Source organism: Phoxinus phoxinus (genome assembly GCF_949152265.1).
Source record: "Phoxinus phoxinus genome assembly, chromosome: 20".
Classification (NCBI taxonomy): domain Eukaryota; kingdom Metazoa; phylum Chordata; class Actinopteri; order Cypriniformes; family Leuciscidae; genus Phoxinus; species Phoxinus phoxinus.
This window is the reverse complement of record NC_136895.1, coordinates 13,708,492-13,733,227: the sequence shown is the minus strand read 5'-3', so window position 1 is coordinate 13,733,227 and position 24,736 is coordinate 13,708,492. Positions and strand designations below refer to the sequence as shown.

The 24,736-nt window shown below is 38.2% G+C and overlaps 1 protein-coding gene across 2 annotated transcripts in view; it reads left to right on the top strand.

Moving 5' to 3' along the window:
- Positions 1 to 24,581, top strand: part of dennd1b (DENN/MADD domain containing 1B) — a 92,976-nt gene extending 68,395 nt beyond the window's left edge. For both annotated transcript variants that reach the window (XM_079592904.1, XM_079592903.1), the window contains 9 exons: positions 2,814 to 2,915; positions 6,523 to 6,613; positions 7,436 to 7,476; positions 8,421 to 8,459; positions 9,941 to 9,997; positions 11,914 to 12,000; positions 19,622 to 19,698; positions 19,857 to 20,076; positions 20,566 to 24,581. In XM_079592904.1, coding sequence (XP_079449030.1) covers positions 2,814 to 2,915; positions 6,523 to 6,613; positions 7,436 to 7,476; positions 8,421 to 8,459; positions 9,941 to 9,997; positions 11,914 to 12,000; positions 19,622 to 19,698; positions 19,857 to 20,076; positions 20,566 to 21,159 — 1,308 coding nt within the window. In that variant the 3' untranslated portion in view covers positions 21,160 to 24,581. The remainder of the gene's footprint in view (positions 1 to 2,813; positions 2,916 to 6,522; positions 6,614 to 7,435; positions 7,477 to 8,420; positions 8,460 to 9,940; positions 9,998 to 11,913; positions 12,001 to 19,621; positions 19,699 to 19,856; positions 20,077 to 20,565) is intronic.
- The last annotated feature ends 155 nt before the right edge of the window (positions 24,582 to 24,736 follow it).

Sequence of the window (24,736 nt, the reverse complement as noted above, 5' to 3'; positions counted from 1 at the left end):
TAAGATCACATTTCAAAATTGTTTTAATCATTTTTACATTTTATTCTATTTTCAACTAGTTTTAATGACTCTAAAAATGTCATGTGGGTTTCATCAAATTAAATTATTATATATTTTTTTTTACCAGAGTGTTTTTTTTTTTTTTTTCTGTAGACTTTAAGAATGTTTCAGTTAAACCTAAGAAGTGGCCTATTTTTATATTTTCAGTCAAAGCCATTTCAAGAGAAAGAAAGGCTGAAAGAAAGGGATAAACAGGTGCAGGGAAAGGTGGGCCTGTCTGCATAGCCGAAATGTCAGATGTTAAAAAGCCTGGACTGTCTCTTTGAAGTCTCAGGGCCTTCGTGGTCTTCTCAGACCCTCTAAACTCCTGAAATGTGCCTCCCGGTTACGTGAGTGGCGTTGAGGAAAACAAAGTGTGCTCTCTGTTTGTCAAATGTGGCCGTCTTTGTTGGCAAGGCAGAGAGTAATTGGTTTGTGTAGACCCACAGAGCAAAGATACATTATTGATGTTTTAGCAGTTGTGCACAAACTGTCTTTTCGCCGCTAGAAAAAAATACACATATGCTCGAAGTCAAGTCTGTGAAACTCTTAGCCTTCAAAGCGCTGCATCAATTGAGCACATTGTCTGCAAATCTACATGGAATTACCACTGTTTTCATGCTTTCTTTTTTTAAATAGAAGGCCCTCAGTCACGCCACTTTCAGTTGCTTCGCATTTGCTTTAAAACACAAGCTCAAATATGGGTCGCTCTTTTTGACAGTCGGCCCCATCTCATTAAGAGTATGAGAAGTCGAACGATTGAAAATCAGCCTTTGTGCTGCTTTATTTTGATTAATATTTCACTTTGTTATTACAGAGACAAAACACCCTTATGTATATGAAATGACAGCATTGCAGAGCTATTTAGTTGAAAACATTGCATTAGTTGCAATATTTTACTATACAATCAGTAATTTATGCATCATTTTAGAATATTCCTTCTTGAAGAAAGCCTGCATGTATCTGAAATGTGATAGCGGTATTTGATTTTACACATCCAGTATTTCACCAGGATTACTGTCATGTTCTGCGATAATGGCTTATATTCCGTGTGCTGCATTTCTAAAGAGGTTCCTCCATTTGCAACGAATCATCTGTGTGAAGTTCCGCTCTGCTTTATGGAGCCCATATGCTTTCCCTTCAGCGCCTTAACATAGCGCCGACATCTAACTGAGCTGTAAATGAAACAATGCAGGGAATCATAATTAGCTCCCATGCAAGAGTCGGCAATCATGGACTTATATAGGTCACTGTAGTGTGATACCTCATGGGTCTCTTTTGTTATTGACCCCCGAGCACCAAGAAAGATGGTAACAAATGCGCAGCTCAGACAGGTTTTAAGCCACGCCGTTTAGCTGTTGTGAAAATGTATTATACAAATGTATAATTGGATTTTAATTAAAGAACAAAAAAAGAAAGGTTGCTTGAAATGCTAGCCTTTCTTGCTATTAAGCCTTGTTCGTGAAACGCGAGCAGAATGAATTTCTCTGAAAATTGTCCGTAAAGCATTCTTAAATAGTCGCATACTATTCAGTGGGACATTGCGATACAATTTGCTTAGGAATAGTTGACTATTTGTATATATATATATTTGCATAAGAAATATAAGAATCGTTTTACAAACAGTAAACAGATAAATAAAACAGTCCTTTTATACAGTTCTAATATAAATAATCTCATTCAGTGTGTCAATGTAAGGTGGCCAAGAGAGCTCAACGCACTGCAACCGAAAAAAACACAGCAAATAAACACCAGCAAATTAAGAAAGCAATTTCATAAATTTGATGACATGTGCTGCAAATACTCACAACGCAACCAAATACAGAAACGTTCTGCAAAATACTCACAACACAACTAAATACAGAAACGTTCTGCAAAATACACACAACACAACTAAATACAGAAATGTGCTGCTAATACTCACAACACAACTAAATACAGAAACGTGCTGCTAATACTCACAACACAACTAAATACAGAAATGTGCTGCTAATACTCACAACACAACTAAATACAGAAACGTGCTGCTAATACTCACAACACAACTAAATACAGAAAGGCGCTGCAAATACTCACAACACAACTAAATACAGAAACGTGCTGCTAATACTCACAACACAACTAAATACAGAAATGTGCTGCTAATACTCACAACACAACTAAATACAGAAACGTGCTGCTAATACTCACAACACAACTAAATACAGAAATGTGCTGCTAATACTCACAACACAACTAAATACAGAAAGGCGCTGCAAATACTCACAACACAACCAAATACTCACAACACAACTAAATACAGAAAGGCGCTGCAAATAATCACAACACAACCAAATACACTCAACTCAACTAAATACAGAAACGTGCTGCAAATACTCACAATGCAACCAATAGAGAAACTCGTTGTGCAGTGCGTTGTGCTCTCTCGGCCACCATAAAAATGCAATACAATTTGCGTAGGGGTGGTTTTACGAACGATTTGCATAGAACATTTTTATTTTCTAATCTTTTTTTAATTCACACATACGGGCAAATTGTTTCCTCTCAACAAGCCTTAGATCTCTTCTGGCAACTTTTTTTTTCTATTCTGTTCACGTGACTCAGGGAGAAATTGAAATGATGTAATTGATTGCAACGGGTGATGATGATAAACAAGTGAGCACAGTCAAACAAAACATCTGTCTGTGAGACTCGGATGAAGCAGCACAGTTAGCAGGCGTTTTAGCCAATAGCGGACTGTCTATAGTCATTAAATCTGGCTTTCTTGTCCCCAGGGAGAGCCAATCACCTTCTGCGAGAAGAGCTTCGTGGCACACCGCTCCAGCACCATGAGAAGTTTCCTTGAGATGGCTGTGAACCTGCAACTCTTCAAGCAGGTAAAGGAGATGCTCACAGGTTTAAGCCTCAACCATAAATTACATAAAAACCACATTCGTAGTGTTCCTGATTTGTTAATTTAGTTGACAAGTTTATGATATTTATATAGATACTCATTCAACAAATTGCACAATAACTCCAAGAGGATTACTGTCTTGCTTACACTTGAACCATCGCTCCCTCCAGCTCTATTTATAGCCATGATATCGAGCCTCTTTCCTTCCCCCTCTGCTAAAGTCTTAATTTATACCCGGAACGAGCAGTTGCGCATTTAATCACATCTCCGTCTTGACGCGCCATCCACATAACGTTCCCTCCAAAAACCCAGATAGTGACCAGCAGTTCAAAGACATCTCCACCTCCCACCCGTGCAGTAGCTCCGGGAGAGGCCTTATCTCCAACTTGGCCGTACTGCAAAAGGCCAGCACCGCAGTGCCCCGTTCTGACCATGAACCACATCCGCTTGAAGGCGGGCCCTGCCTAGAAACGAGTAGAGGCTGGCTGCCAAGAGATTGCGGGGGTAGTCTTTCAGCGGCGACCTGCTTTCTGTATCCTAACTCCCCATACCCCCCCCTTCACGGCTTCAAGCGCCTGATGCTAACTCACGATCACCCTGCCAACGAGAGAAAGCTCGCAGCGCTCTGGCATCTCCCCATCTCCCTGTCTGCACGGGTCCGGTTAACTGGTTTTTCCTCCAGACTCTCATCACTACCCCCTTGACACCTTCAGATGCAGCGCTTTTTTTTTTTAATGCGGCGTAGTTGCATTCAGAAAATTTAGTTGCTTGGAAACGTTTTTCTCGCTAGTGATTATGCTTTTTGTTCATGTCATAATTAAATGTGAAGATCACAAATCTATTGTTTTAAATTCTAGTTTACAATGCATTTACCCTTATTGTGGCGTTTTGCAACATTTGTGCAACGTTAATATAGAATAATGAAATAAAGAAATTTTGAAAACAAAGGTCACAAACTCCAAGTGTTTGTTCCTAGATACTAGTGCTGGAGATTTCTCGATTTCAATCGATTCTTATTTTGAAGAACATAAATCCCAAGAATCCCAAGATCTTATAGTCTATGAACTTCACTAAATATTAATTTTAGTGCACCTGCTATCCAATAAATCACAATAAGCTTTGTTACTTTTGACAAACAATACATACCGATTTTGCCGCTCATTAATGTGCCTTGACGGAATGCTGTAGCCACTTCAGTTCAAGCGCGCATGAACCGATCATCTCTTCCTCTTTACTACTAGTTAAAGCATGACATAAAGATTAATGAACATCTGAAGGTATGTTAACAACTTAACGAAATGTATCATGTCTCATGTAATCGCTCAATCAGTGTTTCAACCACGGAAAGACCTCAGAAAGCCATTTAATGTCCAAAACCTCTTTAGTGAGCTAGAAAAATTAACTCTATAGAGAAGCATTGTGCGAGAAGATATGCGTTACATATCTATTACATGTTTTGCTTAACCTGTTCTTCAATTCAATTCACATTTATTTGTATAGCGGTTTTCACAATACATATCGTTTCAAAGCAGCTTTACAGAAAATTCATGTCATTACAATTTAGAGTGATCTGTTATCAAAGGTGACTGTGTCCAAGTTATATATTTCAGAAATGTACATATACAAATCACACAGTTAGCTAACAATTTATTAATTTAACTGTGTATTAATTTAGGGCAGAAACATTGAGGTAAAGAAAACATGTTGTTAACAAATGTTTAGCATATATAGAAAAAATAGCATTGGTGCAATCTCAATATTTAATGTATGTTTGAATAAATCCATCATAAGAACACGTTTTTATGCCACCATATTTCAAAAACTGAATTGAAGTAGAAATATAATTATATAGGCCTATCATTAAAAAGCCATTGACATTTTTATTATAAAATAAACTATTTAAATGTTTGTATAAAAATAAGTTGTTAATTTTTACCATTAATATTATAGTAATGTACCAGTTGACAGGGTTCCCTGTATAGTTTATAGCATTAGTTTGGCATGTGGAAAAATTGGCATGTACTGTAGCTGATATGTATTCAAAATGAATTGATATCGAATCGCACGCTTGTAAATCGAAATCCAATCAAATCATGAAATTTGTTTCAATACTCAGCTCTATTAGATACCAGCCTTTAAATATCCACTAAACAAGCAGATAGGTAGGAGCAGTGTCCAATTAATGGGACGAGAGTGTGTCTGTAACACGAAACTGAAGGATGAGGGTTTTGGATAGGTGTTAATTTGACCTGATCACATGCTCTAATTGGGTGTCTGAGGCTGAACCCTGTGGTCCCATCACTCATTAAAGAGATTGTAATGAAGTTACCCTGTAGCAGAGTCCAATGAAAGGTGGTGACCTCTAGAGATGTCCTCACCCTGTTACTGGGACACCTGAGACCTGTTCTGGCCCACTGTTACTCCAGTGGTCCCATTAAAAATAATGTTTTCTTCTTGGCGGTTCAAAGCATTTGCGCAGAAATCAAGAAGCACATCCGATTTATTAGTGGTGCATCACCATTGCTCTATTTTGGGTTCAACACCTAGTCCTTAACGTGTAACTCTTTTTTTGCTACTACAAACATGTTACCTAAAATCATGTGGCTTGTTTCATAATGATCAAACTTACGATTTAAAATGTGCAAAAAATCCCATAGACTTACTTTGAAGGAGGCATATTTAGAAGCTTGTAGAGTCTCACGTCTGGCTGACTTTGTCTAGTACCGTTTAGTGGATGTTATTAATGAATCCTATAAGGATGCAAAAATCGTCACATTAATAACTTTAATAAGTTGGAAGCCTAAATAAACGTCCATAAACTGCAGACCATTTATATATTCCTTAATGTCCTTAATGAGTTTATAAACCATAAAATAAAAATAAATATGTACAGAAATTCAAATTGTATATAAAATTATAGTTTACACAAGAACCCATATTTTGCATAAGGTATTTTTCCAGTAAAATTATTGACTGTACTATACATCATGCTTTAATATCTTTACATATGATTTATCTATATTTCTTTACATAACATCTTTATTATTTATCTGTATTTTATGTATTACGTTAGTTTCTTTTATATATTTAAAATACATTTTTAATGAAACATCTTCAATACAAGTTTCCACATACTTCCAAAACAATCTTTAAATATTTCCAAGACATTGACATAAAAACAAAAACCTAGACTGAAGTTTGACTATATGATCTGATGTTATATATTTAATATCTTATTATCTATTCTTTTTTCTTTTTTTTGTATATATATATATATGGTTCGTTATACTTGTATAAATATTTTCAAATCAAGTTTATTTTCATACTTCTAAAAATTAAATGTCTTAGGCCTAGTTTTAATGGGCATATTTATTAGATCCCTTTTATGTCCTCTACATGACAAGAGAGGAAATTAAACTTCCCAAAAGGCATTGCTCACACAACATTCTCCTCTGCCATGTTAATCCATCACCTGATGTAAATTACACACAGTGACCACGTCTGGAGCAGTCTAGATGGAATTGTTTTGGTGTTGTTCTCCATCCCCCTTCTTCCTTAATAACCTGTGATACTTTAATTTATGGCGGCAGTTCATTGAAGGCAGACTGGCCAAATTAAACGCAGGAAGGGGCTTTACAGACGTCTATGAAGAGGAGATCACAGAGGGGGGCTTCTGTAGAAGTGAGTGCCACCTCTCCATCTTTCAATGAGTGAAAACAGCTCGCACACACACTCACACTACTTTTACCCTTGGGAAACAGTAGCTACAATAACATTAGGCATTTTGAAATGTAACATTTAAAGAAGCTCTTCAGTTCCAAAATTAAATTTCCTTTCCTGACTTTGGAATACAAAATCAGAAATCTTGAAGAAGTTTCATGCTGCTCTTTTCCATACTAATAAAACAGAAGTGACCAGTTGTTAAAGCACAATACAAACCCTCTATTAAAGACATGCAGGTTTGGAATGAAACGGGGTCAGGTAAACGATTACAGAATTTATTTTTTTATCAAAACAAGTTGTTTTCTTTTTTGTTTAAAAGTTGTCAAATTCCTTCTAAACCTCATTTATCATATGTGGTGCTCTATATAAGAGTGTATATATAATTAATCACATCTAACAAATGTTTGTATGTGCATGTATGTTCATATATATATATGAACATACATGCACATTATATATTTACAAACTTTTGTGTTAATCGTTTTAACAGCACTAATTTATATTGGTGCTCAAGAAACCTGTTTTATTAGCGATATATAAAGCAGTTGTGCTGCTCAATAGTTTTGTAGAAACTGATACATTTTTCTGAATTTTTCATTTCTGTTTACATTTATTGGAAATAGGAAACTTTTGCAGCATTATAAATGCCTTTACTGTCACTTTTGATAAATTAAATGCATTCTTGATGAAAAAAATGACTAATTTCTCATAATTATTTTTGGTAAATAATATCTTGTTCTAAATATATGATTAACACTCTCATGCGGTTCTGTTTCTTAGGTAATTCAAGGTCTTATCAACAGTGGATTCACACCAAGGTGGTAAGCAGCAGGCAATTATTCGTTTTTCTGCTCATAATGTTAATGTTAATTTCGGTTGAATAATTAAGCCCAAAGCAGCTGAGCGCCTTTATTATTTCCCGTCGGTTATGAGGTGATGAAACATATCCAGTTGAGCGAATCGCATGAAAGTGGAGATGCGATGCCAGGGAAGATGGTGAAAACTGTGGCGTGGGACAGTTAAGATGTTGAGACAGGCTTGATATGATGTGACAGCCAGTCATCGGAGATGACACGAGACTTCTGGCAGGAAACACAGCCATTACTCGATAGATTGAACAAAAGAAAAGCACTCTTTTCTTCTCTCCTTCCCTCTGCTGTCTTCCTCTCACCTCTCTCCGTGCTGTCTCTCGCGCCTGTTTTCTTTTTGACTGTCTCTTTGCGTTCCCCCCCCCCCTTCTATCCGTCAGCTGGAGCCGAATTAGTTCTCTGGAGTGCCTTTTTCAAAAGGTTTTGTGTAAAGTTCACCTCTTCTGACTGACACAAATCCATAAGAAAGGGCCGCAGCGCCATCATGTCGGTCAAGGCTTTAGGATGTAAACTCGGCAGCATCCCGCGCATTTCAGAGGTTTAGCGTGTTAGCCTGGCAGCATTCATCTGGTAAAGACCGATGTTACCCGGAAACGAGAGATAAATTCAGACAAGAACATACCTTCCAATAAGAGCTTCTTAGAGCGTCACTCTCTCTGGATTCACACTTGCGCAAAGGGAACAGAACTGGTTAATAGCTTGTTTTAATGGCAAAGTTGTTTCTCATTGCTTCGGGGCAAAACAAAGGTTTTGACACCAGGAACAAGGTGTTTATTCAGCCGTTAATGATTTGTGACAGTAAATGTGTGTTTATTTTATGTGAGATGTATTCAGCAAAAGTCTTAAGAAAAATTCTGGCACCTTCTCTGAAAATGCGTACGTTCTCTTCTCCATAGCGGCAGAGGACAAAACCAGTCGTAAAAAACCTTCAGATGGTAAGAACACACAAGAAAAGACATTCTTACAGTACCTTAGATTTATGAAAACAATATTTGCTATTAGCAGATGTGGGATTACACTATGGTGATTCATATTGTACAAAACTATAATATATATATTTAAGGGATAGTTACCCCCAAAAATGAAAAAAGAAGATATTTTGAAGAATATTGGTTGACGGTAGCCATTGACTTATTAAATTAAAAAATATATTATGGAAGTCAATGGCTACCCTCAACTTTTCAACATTACCAGCATTCTTTAAAATATCTTCTTTTGTGTTCAACAGAAGAAAGAAACTCATACAGGTTTGGAACAACTTTAGGGTGAGTGACAGGTTCACCAAAAAATTCTGTCATCATTTGTTCACCCTCATGTCGCTCCAAACTTATATGACTTTCTTCTGAAAAAAAGAATTCTTAATCTCACATTGGAGAGATTTTGTTATATATTATAACATGTATTGTTATAGCCAGTAGTGACCAATGTTGTTTGGTTCCCAATGTTCTTCAAAATATCTTCTTTTGAGTTCCATTGTGTTTATGTAAATGCTTTTCAACCTGATCAATCAGTATTTTAGTTACTAGAAATGTGAGTCTGACATCTGTCATGTGCTTGTATAAAGAATTTTGCGTCTACATTTTGGCAACCGATATATTTTTTGTTTTTTCCTCAAAATCTGTGCAGAACATGTAAAAAAAGAAAAGAAAAGTGGGCTTGGATTTATGGCCTGAATGTGGTAATTCACTAGCCTGACTCCACCCTCCTATGTGCTTCCGCTCAATTTTCATTTTTCTTCAGAACTACGTCTGGGTTTGTGGTGTATTCTTGGGTTTTCTCCAGTCAATTTTTTACCGGTCCAATCAGCGAACAGAGGGAGTGGCTGAGAACGATGACGTTGAGGTTGTGCGCTAGTTTGAGTCGTCATACGTCACGACCAAACGTTAGCGATTGGTTATGGCAGATCCAGAGTGACTGTGCAGATCCAATAGTTTTAAACTTCAACAGAGTACCTGCCTTCAAGGAAGTTAACGCTTGTCAATGGAGAGAGAGGTCAGACTCTCTGTACAAATGAAATGTACGAGAGTCTGGTGGAACCAGGCTAGTAATTCACCACACTCTTGCATGATGACAGACTTCATTTAAATTGATTAAGTTATTGTGCAGAAGTACAAATATTGCAGTGTAAAGGTGCAGTAGCATTAGCATTTTCACCAGAATTTTTGAAAGAAAAAAAAAAGGAACATTTCCAATAGTATATTGATGAGTGAACCACAGCTCACAGAAGCAGCTTTCTGTTGGTCAACGGAAATTTGCGTGACTAACTTGAACGCAATCACACGAAAATCCTGGTCACGCATATCCTTTTAATATGATTCACCTCTCACTTTTTCAACATTTCATTGTTGGTTGTACTTAGTTTTCCCCACATTTTGTTGTTCAGCTATTGATTATAGGTTTCTCTCTCTTTTGAAAGGCCAAAGATCACGCAAAGCGGAAAATACGCGACATGAAGGGCAAGATTACACAAAAGGTGAGTTGTTCAGAGTTCTCTGTTTATTAAAACCATGCATTTTGGGGCATTCAAAAGCCTAAAAATGCTTTCTGAATAAAGCATCTTACTGTCTCTCACCTTCACACTCATACAGACTCATGCACACACACTATTTAAGATGGATCACGTGACTTCACCCATGGCTCGCGCTCAGGGTTTTAAATGGCTTGTGAAACCTGCTTAGCGCTTTGTTCGGGAGTGTACATTTCTAACAAGTGCGCCTCTGGCGATAGGCTGTCATGTCAACCCCCCCCCCCTCCCCGGCATCACCTTTCATACTTTTTGCATATTTCATCAGTGAGCGAGTGATTTCTTCAAAGCTAATGTAACGAGATGTATGTTTCCATAACACTGATGTCTTTGATAAGGCAATTGTGGCATGAACTGTCAGGCCAGGAGCTCGGAAAGGCGGCCCAGAGGAGACGAGACCTCTCACAGTTGATACGCCGGATGTTAGCTGCTGCTGTCTGCTCTGCTTCAGCTAAACCAAAACAGATTTGAACAAGACGCTTCTCAAATGAGTCGGTGTTATTGGGTGTGTGCGCGTTCGTATAAATAATCATGCGGTCTGTTGCCGTACAAGACTCAAACAGGCTTGTAGCATAACATTTCGACTAACTCGCCCTGGCTAAACTGGGTACATATTAAGAAAGTGTTGTGTGCTTTCTCAGTTTCCCTCTTTCTTTCTTTTTCTTGTTTGCTTTTTGGCAGGTCGCTTAAGACGAGAAAGGTCCTTCACATTAGGGAAATTTCACTGAAAGTTCACTGGTTCAATAAAACTCCTTCTCTCTCACGTGAGATTCCCAATGCGCAAATTCCTATTGAATTGATTTCACCTGCAAAATTTTGCAGACCAACGCATTTCCCTCTCCTTTTTTTTTTTGCTTTTTCACCAGGACGCCGAAGAGGTGGAAAAGTCAAGTCAGATTAGGGAATATTTAGACGAAATTTCACTTGCAAAAAAGTCAATAGTGTCAATTGTCAATTGTCCCATTGTCAATAGTGTAGTGATGCATTAAGCACAGTGTTTACACAAAAGTCCATTTTAAACCAAGCCGTGAATTTAAGTAAAAACTATTTAAACACGAGTGAAATCTGCAAAGGGAACTCCTTCGCTCTCACTCCGATTGCCTAAATTCCTATTGAAATTATTAGATTTCGCTTGCAAAATTTAGCAGAGCAATGACAAATGTGATTGCTTATTTGAAAATGCCCCCCCCCTGTGAAACATAAAATGAGATATTTTGAAGTACGTTCAAAACTGTGTATATGTTAAGAAAGTATTGTGTGCTTTCTCAGTTTCCCTCAGTGTCACATTAGGGACATTTCACTGAAAGTTCACGGGTTCAATAAAAAAGCAGTCAATAGTGTAGGGATGCATGAAGCACAGCTCACACAGAAGTCACCTTCAATACAAGCAGCTTTCTGTTGGTGAACGTGACGAATTTGTTTGACTGACTTGAACTCCTTCGCTCTCGCGCAAAATTCTCAATGCGTAAATTCCTATTGAATGGAAATTACCTGCAAAATTTTGCAGAGCAACGCATTTTTCAGTTTCCCTCTCTTTTTTGCTTTTCGCCAGGAATCTGAAAAGGAGGAAAAGTCAAATCACATTAGGGAAATTTCGACGTCCCATTGTCAATAGTGTAGCGATGCATTAAGCACAGTGTTTACACAGAAGTCATTGCAGAAGCAGTGAACAAATAAAATCTCGCTCTGATTGCCTAAATTCCAATTGAAATGATTAGGTTTCGCCTGCAAAATTTTGCAGAGCAATGGCAAATGTGACTGTATCTTAGAAAATGACTTTTTTTTTAAACCTAAAAAAACTGGGTACATATTAAGTATTGTACATGATTTCTCAGTTTCCCTCTCTTTTTTTTGCTGCTCGGCAGGATGCTGAAGAGGAGGAAAGCCCGTACTGTGAAGGTTCTCCCACCAGCACTAAAAGCCTCTCACCCAGGAGACTACAGAGGAGAGCGGTGAGCACGTACACACTCTTTCACACACTTGCACACAGAGGGAAAAGGGGTTCACGGACAGTCCGCCTCCTGAAAGAAGCGGCCATTTGCACACCAGTAAGTCCGAACCGACGTGGGGCGGCTTGATTGACAGCTGTGGCTAAAGCGGCCGTGTGTAGTGTGTGTCTTGCGTGTGCGATTCAGTGATGTGTTGCCAAGCCCAGGCAGGGAAGCGGTGAGCCTCCCATAGACGCAGGAGGTGGCCTGGATTCATACCATTCACTGGCCTGCCTCCATTTCCAACCCAAATAGGCCGCGGTTGTTTCACAAAACCAGATTTTGGAGTGGCAACAAGACTGTAGTTTTGATGCATCACTAATTTTGTAAGGTAAAAACACTTTTCTAGTGTTTTTTCCCCCCTGGGGTCCACTTATAAAAGCACACTATCATGTTTCATGACCGTTTTCCCATCCTCTATTGGTATTTTACGTTGAACGAATGTTTTTTTGCTGCTAGGTATAGTTTTTTTCCTTGGTATAGTTTAAGGTAGCTGTAGGTTTTATTCTCCTTGCACCCTAACAAAGCTTTGATCTCCAAAAAGGTCAAATACGCATGCGCCTTCTTACTCTATCCCTCACGCTGACCCCCATAACCATCAGGCCATGCACCCAGGGACTCCCATAATGCTCTTGCTGCATCGATCTGCCCTCCTCCTCAGCCTCTCTCTCTCTCTCTCTCTCTCTCTCTCTCTCTCTCTCTCTCTCTCTCTCTCTCTCTCTCTCTCTCTCCCTCTCTCTCTCTCTCTCTCTTCTCTCTCTCTCTCTCTCTCTCTCTCTCTCTCTCTCACTCTCTCTCTCTCTCTCTCTCTCTCTCTCTCCTCTCTCTCTCTCTCTCTCTCTCTCTCTCTCTCTTTCATATATATATATATATATATATATATATATATATACACATACATACAGCATGTACAATATATATATATATATATAAAACCTCTTCTTTTTTTAAAAGTCTCTTCTGATCACCAAGCCTGCATTTATTTGATCCAAAAAACAGAAATATTGTGAAATTTATTGCAATTTAGAATAAAGATTAATTAACTATTTATACTTAAATATATTTTAAAATGTAATTTATTCCTGTGATTGAAAAGCTGAATTTCAGCTTCAATGATTCGGCAACATTTGTATATATATATATATATATATATATATATATATATATATATATATATATATAGTAAATAAAAAGACCCCAAACTTTTGACTTCTTCATGACTGCACTTACTTTTCATATAGATTTTTTCAAATAAAGATTTCATGTACACGCTAGTTATAAATTGCCTATTCAGACACATCAGCATGAAAGTGTCCTTTGCTCTTAAAATTCACTCTCTCTATTGAGGCTTTTAACAACTGTAGCTCAGCAACACGAATGTTGATCAAAAATTCCGAGCTGAATGGTGCAAGTGTGGATTAGCTGTAAAAAATATCTCACTTCCGGCATGAACAGCCAGCCCTTGTTGCCCTTACATGCTCACACCTCCGCGTCCCGTGTCAGAAGGGCATTGGACAAAAGCCACGGCTGGCCTGAACCCTTCCTGCCTGCATGCCATCGTGACGGTGACTTTCCATCCAGCCCTTAATTAGCACGGCTATTAGTTGCATCCTTGTCGTCGGGGAGAGGTGGGGAGAAAGGAATAGGCGGCGTGAAAAGGTGCGGAGACAGAGGTCCTCCAATTAGGGCTTTTCTTAAGGTGGCGGACCGACTCCCTCCACTCGCCCGTCCCCGAGGAACCCTCTATCAGAGCTCTCAGATTCATCACATACAGTACATACGCATGTTCTCCTGCTCGTGCACCAGAGCCACAAAGACCCTCCACGCGATCAATGAGCAAATCAATCCGCTGCGCCGCTCAGTCATCGTTACCGTCTAACAGAGAACAAAAGAGCACAGGGTGACGGGGGTCTGAGCGGCTGGCCAACACGCTCTATTCTTCAATGCACTTCTGCTGGTGTTCATTAAAACGGGAGAAATGCTGCAGTGTAATGAGAGACCTGCAATATCTGATAAACCGTGGTAGTGTCCAAAAGTCTAAGACCACTAGTGGAAATGCTTCTATTTTGCATTTTTTATATAATAACATTTTCTAATCTAATCTAATAAAATGTCCTTGTTACACGTTACATGCAATTACTATAAATTGTGCATAACTACATGCAACTAACCTTAACCACACCCTAATGCTATAGTAAGGACATGTAGTCAATAATATTACTCAGAACTTAAATGTAGAATTACACTGTAACACATACAGCCTCAAATAAAGGGTTACACTCATTGCGTGAGTGTAATTCTACATTTAAGTACTAAGTAATAAGAATGAACTACATGTACTTACTGTAGGGTTAGGGGTTGGTTTAGGGTTAGTTGCATTTAATTGTGTATAATTTATAGTTATTACTACAGTAACTACATGTAACATGTGTAACAAGGACACTGTAAAATAAAGTGTTACCGAGTGTAACCAAAACATTTCCAGTATACATTCAGTTAACCGCGGAATAAATTTGTATGAATTTTTTATTTTTTTTTATATGCATTTAAGTGTCTCATTTTTTAGGAGCCGAAATAAACAGGGTGATCAGGAACCTGATGGAAAGCTGACTTTACCTTATAAATAAATAAATAAATGGATATGAAATATTGATTTAGGTTGGATTAATTGTATCATGTGGGAAGAAAGAGAGCGAGTTACACGAGAGACATGAAATCAGCTCAGCTTTATGGGAAAACCAAAACGGTTTAGTGGTGGAGTGCAGAATGCACAATCAACCAATCAGAATCAAATATGTAGGGATATATTTATTTTGATGAAGGATTATGAACATAAAAAAATATGAATTTAATAATTGAACAACAATAGTCATTGTAATTATACTTGTTGAACATAAAATGAAACATAAACGTAATGTATTAATACTAATGCAAAAATAATTAATGAAAATGTGATGTAAAAATAACATATATATATATATATATATATATACTGTATATATATATAATCTTATTATTATAAAATATGTCAAATGTCATTATTTTATAATTAATAACAAAAAGCTATAAATAAACAAGCAAATACACAATATAATATATAAAATACTATGTTTATGTTTGTTATATTGCTGTTTTGATTCTTTTTGTGTTATAAGTCCAGTGGAGTTTCTCAAATGTTATAAGAACACTTGCTGTACTCAGAGAAAAGTTGAGCTGTGTTTTGTGACTCTGGCTCACTGCGCCGAATCCATGCGGCGTACAGTATAAGGGGCTGGTTTTCAGGTCGAGCCTGAGGGCCTGTGAAAGCCAGACTGGGTGTCAGTAGCAGGGCCTGGGGCAGAGTGGAGCTGATCTCTATCTCCTGCTTATTCCTGCCGACTGAAGCTATGGGTGTGTGTGTGTGTGTGTGTTTTGCGGCTGCCTCCTCTGAGTGGCACACAGCCTCTGGGGAATGACTCCACACACGCACGCTCTCTGGATGAAGCCGGCAGATGGATCCCCTATAGCCGTGGCCAGTTCAGCAGCGCTGCATATTAAAGAGTCCAAAAAGCTCTGTTCACGTTGTGTATAATTCATACACACTTCCTGCTCCGGCTTGTGGGCTTCCACCTTCATTTGCATACCGCCCTAAGCAGTGACCACTGTAAACACGATTGCGTTACAGCTGGAGAAGGGTTAACGGTGTAAAACGAACTCTTCATGTCATGAAATTATAATTAATTAATTTAAATGTTTTTAAAGAAATATTTCAGGTTCAGTACAAGTTGACAACATTTGTGGTGTTTTTTACAAAATTGACAAAATTGACTACAAAAAAAATTGACTAGTTTTCCTTGCTTTCCTAATAAAAAAATAATAGAGGTTACAGTGAATGTGGCCATTTTTTTGAGAATTTAAAAGACGAAATGTGAAGCTTATAATCTTATAAAAGCACTTGAAAATGGTATACTATTTGAGCTGTGAGTCATAAAAATTATTGTTTTAGTAAAACTATGCGTTTACACTGAAAATGTGACTCTTTTTAAGATTAAAATCATGTTAACACTAATGTTCCTTATATTTTGTGACTGTACAATAGATACGATGAGTATTTGGCTCAATTCACTTCCATTGTGTAACCCAGATTTTTGCTCTCTTTTTTTAAAATAAAAGAGGGAATTGTATTTTTTTATTTTTTATTTGTGGTAATCAACATTTAATGCTGTCGGTTGAAACCAGAATATTCTTTTAATACATTCTTGTATATATTCTCTTTCAAAGAAAGAAAATAATTTTGTAATCTTTTATCAAAATAATCCATTATGATGCTCAAGTCTCAGTCAACACAGTCAAATTACAGATGTCACATTTGATATACGTTTACTCAGATTTTGAATTTAAATACATTTAAAAGAATTTCATTTAGATATGTCTTATTCTTTCTGAACTCATCTCACACAGTTTCATGGCTGTTTGCATGGATGGATGAATGTGAGAACGTGTGAGACAGAGCTTTGTGAAACCGTGTAGGTCTGAAGGACTGCCAGCGTCGAGATGGATTCGTTGGGTGTCAAAAAACATTGACGTACAAATGGAGAGAAAGCGCTTTTGGCCGGTGGACGTTTCTCTGCAAACGGAGAGAAGCCGCACATCTGCATGAGACGATGATGAGACGGAGATGGCGGGGGAGAAAGCCCTGTCGGCTGTAACCAAAGTGCCACCTACTGGATGCTCCCGAACGACACACACACACACACACACACATCCAGACTCTTTCTTGCGCTCTCCTGCTCTCTGATATTCGGAAAGTTGCTTTTAGCTGGAGCCAGTTGGAGGGAAGTTTGCCTGGGAAGGGGTCCTGGGCTTTGTTTAAAGGGGAACTGCTTGAATAGCTCAGCAGATGCTGGCTTAAGTTTTGGCTTGGAGGCGCTGGGGTTTTGTTTGCATTTTCCAGGCATATCTTCCCTTTCCATACCCTGCCAAGCGCATGAGATCAGTGCCTGGTCTGAAATAGCATATGAAATATATAATGTAAGCCTGGCTATTAAATCGACGAGACGATTGGCTGCAACGTAAAGCCCTGTTGCCGCTTCTTACAACTTGGCCACGCTAGAAGCAAAATGGGATTTTCTCTTAAAACGGCCTGCCCTGACAAGAGAGATGAAGTTTTAACGGTTTTAAAGTCTCCGTTGAAGAGCGCGATGTCTGCTCGTCGCTCCGACTGAAGACAGCCCATTTTCCGTGTGGATTTGAACAGGCAGTTTAAGGAGCAGACGTTGACCTGTGGCAGCTCAATATGTCCGTGCTGATTTAGGGGACACGTAAAAGAAGCAAATAGGCACATGTCTGCTTGTTTTCCAAATCGGCGGTTTTGGCCTGTCTCGGAACAGTGGCTCGAACGGCTTTTGTTATTTTATTTCATATCCTGATTCTTTTCCTGGCCTTTGACTTTGTTTCACTTTGACTCACTTTGGAAAGAATGCAGTGACTAAAGTTTAATGCCGACTTTGTCTTCATGTTATTTCCCAGCATCCTCTGCTGTGCCATCTCAGAGAGTAATTAGCGATTTACTAAGACAATCATTTCTATTACTTAGGACTACACTAATGTCTGATTAAACATTTGTGATTTAAAAATATATATTTGTTAAAGCTTCAGTTTGCTTCCATTTTGATTAGTTTGGCCCCAAAAATGTGCTGTATATCAATGATTAAAAAAATTATAATAATAACAATAACTATTATTATTGCTAAATAAAATATTAAACAAAATAAGGGATATTACTGTATTGATTACTGTAATATTTCACTTTAAAATATAAAAAGATTATATAAAATATAAAAAATAATAATAAAAAGAATAATAATTATATACTTGTTATTATCATATATTATATTTAATTAAATCACAGCCTTGATTGGATAATCGCAGCAAGCCAAATCACGATTTTAGTTTTATTTTAATTAATCATGCAGCTCTACTGTTACTATTGTTTCACACCCATAACCTTGAGTATAAACTTATTTTGACTTGGCCCTAACAAGTGCAACTGCTTAGCAACATGAACTCAACTAAAAACAATCTAAACACCTTAGCAACCACAAATCTGTGTCCTAGCAAGCACCATAGTCAGAGCGGCAAGCCAATTAGCCTAGCATTTAGCCTACATATAGTTTTTTTATAAATAGCTTAATACACAAACCTGAGAGAACTAAAGAAGGAAGTAGCTGTGAAATGGGCTGACTTTGTGTTATTGTAACTTCCTAGTACCCTCTGCTGTGTCATCTTGACGCGTAATTGGCTATATTTTTAAGACTAGCATTACTATTGCTATTATTTCCCACACATAACCCTAAGTATTAATGTCTTTTGACTTGGTTTTGTAAGCAACTACCCAACCCAACCTTTTTTTTAAGTTACCTTTATTTTTAGGTTAAAGATTACTCAATTGTTCTGAAAATGATGTCAAATATCTCAGAAGGGCTGAAATAAAGTTATCATTTTCGAATAATTAGCATTTTGCCAACTAACCGATTCTACTTTTTTTTTTTTTTTTTTCATATACCTGACTGTATGTGTTGAGAGTTTGCTTTTTTTTGTTTGGGTAGAAGGTGTTTGAGATGCAGGTCTGGTGTTGCCATCCTGCAGAGGGCTTGCACTCGCCTTGTTTTAATAAACACCTCCGCTCATAGAAAGCACAAGAGAGGGGCCGCTATTTGAACAGCACGGCCCACTTCGCAGCTCAAGGGGCTACATAACTGCAAACAGTGTTGCAGGGCAAACAAACATACACACACACACCCCGCCGACACCAAATGAATGTGACACAGTTCCGCAGGTGCATCCAGCCCCTTCACTTAAGCCAAAGTGGCTTGCCGGCCAAATTTATGGCCCTGACACAGGAATCCATTAAAGCCTTTTGGAGGATTCAAGGCCTGAACCCCCCGTAATCGCTTTCATTATAGCTGCCGGCTACTAGCGAGTGGGGCAATCAGTGCCCAACATGTGTTCCTGTTTATTCCAATGGCAAAGTGTTCGGTACACGCATCTCTTAGCTATTTTTATGGACAGGGTGGCCATTAACCCATTCGGCAGGCACCGTTACCTAAGATGGCAGGAAGCTTTTCGCTTGAGCCATTACGGCGAGACATGACCAGTTGATCTGATCCACCCTGTCCGGTTAGCAACGTAGCGTGACGTTTTTCTCGCGCCTCGGGCTCAGTAAAAGGGCTTTGGTTTAGTAGTGTGCTTTGATAATGTGGCAAACGCCAGTTTATGGGCTACTTTAGTGAGTGGCGGCACGTTTGCGTGTGTGTGTGTGTGTGTGTGTGTGTACATGTCGTGGATGGCTAGTTAATGGCAAACCTTAAAGCCTGGGGCCGCAGCGTGAAGTGGAGTGGTATAATGCTTCAATTCTTTAATTTGCCAATTAAACGTGTTACACAGGTGTGTTATAAAAGCCAAGGGATTAGCAGACCGAGCACCTATGATGGGGACAGGAATTAATGTTGTCGCTCTGTAATGGGGACATGCAAAGTTTCATTCAGGAAGTGTGTTAGCTTTAGTAGATTATGTGGGATTTTAACATTTCTATCCTCTATTTCAGCATCAAAATCCAAAGTCGTCCCCACACATGAGCCTGTACTTTCCAGACAACGACAACAATGACGACACAGCCAGCAGGTAAGGGTTTAAACTCTATTACAGTGTGTTTTCCAAACCAATTATAGTGTAAACATCCTGAGAAGTGTTGAACATTCTTCAAGGCAACACTGCCCTCTGGTGCTTTTTTTCATCCCACATGGCTTTCGAGTGAACAACCTGTGTGTGTGTGTGAGCAGAATATCCTCTGAGGACAGCGGGGAGGCGCCGTCATACAACGAGGACAGTGATGACTCTGATTTGGAGTTTCGGTCTGAAGCCAGTCAAACGGGCCAGATGAACCTGTTGGAGGAGATTCTGGACTCTCTCAGTACGTCCCACATCGAGCAAGGCCGAATGTCCGCCGCCAAGAGCCTGGACTTTTTCAGATCAATAGAAGACCTGGACTACAATTCCACGGTGAGGGATGCCTTTTTTATTTATTTATTTTGTATTTTTAATTATTAATTATTTAAATTATTTACATTTGTTTACTTTTTATTAATTAATGATTGGTATTTATTTATTTGTATTATTTATTTATGTATTCATTCATTATTTATTCCAATTAAGTGTGTTTTAATTATTTGTTAATAATTTTAAATTGTATTCTTTTTTGAATTAGTATTACAATATGCACAATATTAACTTAAAATTGTATTTATCAAGATTATAATAAAGGATGGATGGATGGATGCATTTAATTATTTTGGAAACTTAAGTTTATTGTTTTGAATTTAACATGAAATTTTAACATTGTTACCATTAAACTATTGCAATATTTTGTTAATATTAAGTAGGTATATAGGTTCTGTTTTGATCTCATGTTGACTTTAATGCTTTGTAGACGATTGTGTGCACGAACAACTGCATGGCCTTAGTGTGTCATTTCATTTGTACTGTTTCTAGAAAAATTGCAAGTCTCCTTTGGGAAGCAGCCCTGCTCAGGCTGCTTGCGAAGTAGGAAACGGAGAACAAGGTGGATGGAATATGGGTCAAGACGACAGTGCCATTCACGGTAAGCATCTCCCGCCTTCGCCTCGACGCCAAGCCAGCTCTCGTTCCCTACCTCTCCGTCCTACCCTTCTCAATAACCTCCCCAATGAAGAGGTCCCACTGAGGAACTCTCTCCATGAGGTATCTACAATTCAACTCTTGGAACCTGGTGATGCTGACAAACCCTCCAGTTCTGCCCAGCTGAGCCCAGACAAACAGCACACAGTAGCCCACAGCCTCTCCCGACAGAAGGTCCTTTCCAGAAAAACCCAGAGGCCCTACCAGGAACATGCCCAACACAGGGCAACAGGCGGGCAACCTTCGGTCTGCGTTCCTTGGGAGAGGGAAAACCTGTTCCAGGAGACAGATATGGAAAAAAGTGGGCATGAGACTGAGGAGAAAGGCTTACTAGAGGAGATCGACTCCATGTATCGCATCAGCATGGCCATCAAAAGCAACCAGGAGCTCCCGCACATTCAAAACAACACCAGCCTGGACAAATCCTGAGAGATTGCTGCAACACTCCCGTCTAACAATTCTCGTTTCGTATTTACACTGTCCTATGATGTCACACCAGCACTCTTTGCATGGATTATTTGCAAAGGTGTTTTGTCGTTAATGTGAAATATCGGTCCTCTTATTTCTCACATTCGATCCGAAACAGCATACGGTATGTTTAAGAACTGGTGGATGGAAAGGACGAAAATTAGGTTTAAAGGGATTTATGTCAATATTATTCATCATCCAGTTTTATTTATTTCAGCAGATGATTTGCACTTGCGTAGTTTCAAATCACTGTTTCGATAAATCACTGTGGGTGAGGGGCGAACTTCTCTGTATATTTTACTAAATTGTACGAAAATATTTAAATAGCGAGCGAAACTCAGCTTAATATGATGCCTTAAACAGATTTAATTTGCTTTACGCAGTATTTCCTGACTGTGACACTGTAGCTGTTTAGCTTGCTAACTACTATCACTACTTTTTGCGTCTTAAAGAGAGATATTTATCTAGGCCAGATGGACAACTGGTTCTCAATTTGCTATATTTTTGAAAAAAAATTATAATATTTTTTCAAGACAATTCTCAGGTTTCTGCTTTTATCCCAGATGAGATGGTAGTATTTTATTTTCAGCTTAGACAAAAATCCCAGTTACATTTTATTAAAGGACTAATAGCCTTAAAAAGTATAGTCTTAGACCTTTTAGCGCAAACGCAAAAATAAATGTATATTTTAAACCCCTTATTGATCTCTTATTCAGTACAAAGTTCAGTCCAAGGCACAAAATGTGCTCCACACATGTACGAGAACACCAATGCACAAGTTGTGAAATTTATAACATAACTTGAGTACATGTTGCATTCTCAGTGTTGCCACAAGGGGTGCTGTAGCAGCTTTAGCATAAACTAGGTGCGTCCTAAATCGCGTACTGTCTTGAGTAGGTTATAAAAGTACATTTGATGAGGAACAAACATTGAAACCTTCAAAAAAAAAAAAAAGTATTTTCTATTTAGTATCCAAGCCCAATCCAAATCCAAGCGTTCTACATCCGTCATATTGTCGTCATGTGACTTACGGCGTAAGTTGCATCGCTTCACTGCCATTCAAAAATCTTCTCCCGTGGCCTCATGGGATTGCTAAGTGTCCATCAGATGCGCACTTCAGAATCTCGCCAGAAGTAGTAGGTCATGCTTTTACTTCTCGCTCAATGTTTTATGAATACTATGAATTCGGACATACTACTCGTCTCGTGTACTTCTTTTTCGCTTACTATATAGTAGGGAAGTATGCATATTCAGGAGGATGGTGTCTTCTATGGCCGGTTTCTCTTTTACATGTACAACTACTACCATTGTGGTTCGCAGAGAATCTAGCTTGATGTATGAATGTTAGAATACAACATAACTGCTTACGAAATTTTACCAATTCTAGTAACGAATATATTTAGTCTTGTTTCACTCATTTCATTCATATCGGCTGTGAACGTCATCTTTTCAAAGCTGTACTGCTACATCAAACAGGAAGTGGTCATTAGATCCAGCACTTGTTTCTTTAGTGGCTGTTGAGCAGGATGATTTAGGACACGTGCCATTCTGTCTGACACTTTAATGACCCTGCGTAATCTGCTGTGGTAAAGATGTGAGCGTAAAAGCATTCGAAGTTTTAGGACCCCTGTCTCAAATCAAGCTAGGCTTTCAACGTAGCGGTTTAGCCCTTAAACGAAATATCCTTCGGCCCTTTAACAAATCGGACGTCCTGATTAACTATGCAAATCCCAATCAGAGTTATCAAGCAACTCGTATCGCCATTTTGCTTATTATGAAATCAAAATTAGAGTTTTGTGGCTATTAGTCCATGTCTGTTTTTGTTCAATACCCACATGACATGCTGGACATGTAGTTGATGTAACGATCAAAACGTATGGTACGTAAATAAAAAATAGAATGCAAATGAAATGCAAGTAGTGTCAACTTAAAATAGCTATTCTTTTCACTTTAAAATGCTAATAGTTTTTGCTAGCTCAAAGGTATTATCCTGTAAATGGGAAGATCGCATTTGCGTGTACTATTTTTAACAATCAGCAACTTTAGGGAACTTCTGAAAAGAAATTTTACCCCAATCCTCCCTCTATTTAAATACAAGGTTGTGCCTTAACTGAGTTCATCTGCTTGAGTAGCTGCTTCCTTCTTACTCATAAATGGAATCTCGTATCTGACAGTCTACGTAGACAGCAGCTCTTTATCGGTGTGGTCACATTGGCAAGATTTTGCTGGCAAAAATGGTCTATTGTTGATGGTGTTAGTGATGTGTGAAGTCACTTTCAAACCTAGCAGCTTTCTGTTGGTCAACGCTGCGAATCCACACGACCGACTTGAACCTTGAACTTTTTCCGCCCTCTGGCGAAATTCCTGAACACGTGGATTTCTGTGGAAAGGACTGGATTTTGCTAAAAAATTAAAATAAAAAAAAAGATTCACTGAACAATGGTAAATGTGACCGCACCTTGATACACGTGATGCTGTCTAGGTAGACGACTTGTTAGGTTTTGGACAAGAACTCATATTTATCACAGGTACTTTAGTATTTTTACTTCTGAATGGTTTCTAAAATATTAGTATTCGAACCAAAACCTGAAATACTTCGTAGAATGTCAGAACGTTTTTTTTTTTTTTTTTGCCTAATAACCTGTTTATTTGGTATATGGTTAATGTAAGAAAGACCATCAGCCTGTTCGATACCAATCAAGCACACAGGACCTCAGCCGAAGTATCTCAGAATGGCCATGTGATCAGTTTTACATTTGCTTCCAGTGCGTATTTTTATTGTCGTTATTACTTTTTGATACTGTGTATTTGAAAAACATGTATGGTTTGGTTTATTGTTGTCATCCATGTGCTCTGTATTATGATTGACTTCTTGATATTTGTCTTTGGTAATGACTGAAATTCTGAATAGATAGACGGTAATTAACCCTTTTTCTATATCTAATTTACATGTTTTTCTTGTTATTAAAGTAGAGAAAATAAAAGTAATTGTAATGTTATTTAGCATTATTTGAAATTTGGTCACAGTTCATGTTGCAGCATTGAAACTACCACGTGTTTATTTTAAAGCTGAAGTGTGTAAACTTTTGGGAAACCTGTATGAGAAGCATCATTGTTTTTTTGCAATTTCGCTTGGTTACGATACATTTGAACCAGTTACTGTTCACCAGCTGTTTAAAATTAAACACTACTTGAAACTGGATAGTAAGCACATAAATTGAAGAACATGCTACCCAAGATCTTTTCTTCTTTCCTGTTTACATATGCTCGTGTTACTGATGTGCATTTTCGTTGTAAAGTTCTGTAGTATTTTTTGATAATGATGGGAATTTTAAGATGCATGGGCGTACTTCTTTTAGTCAATAAAGAAATATGTCAACTTTTATGACCATGGTACTATTTACGTTTTTGCTTCGTAGTATTGTGACGTTCTTCATTTTCCATCTGTTTTTCTGTTGAATTCGTGTGTAAATTGAGTAATGAGCTGCTGTAGCTGAATCACTGGACTCTCCAGGCCGTGCTTTTGAATGTTCCACAC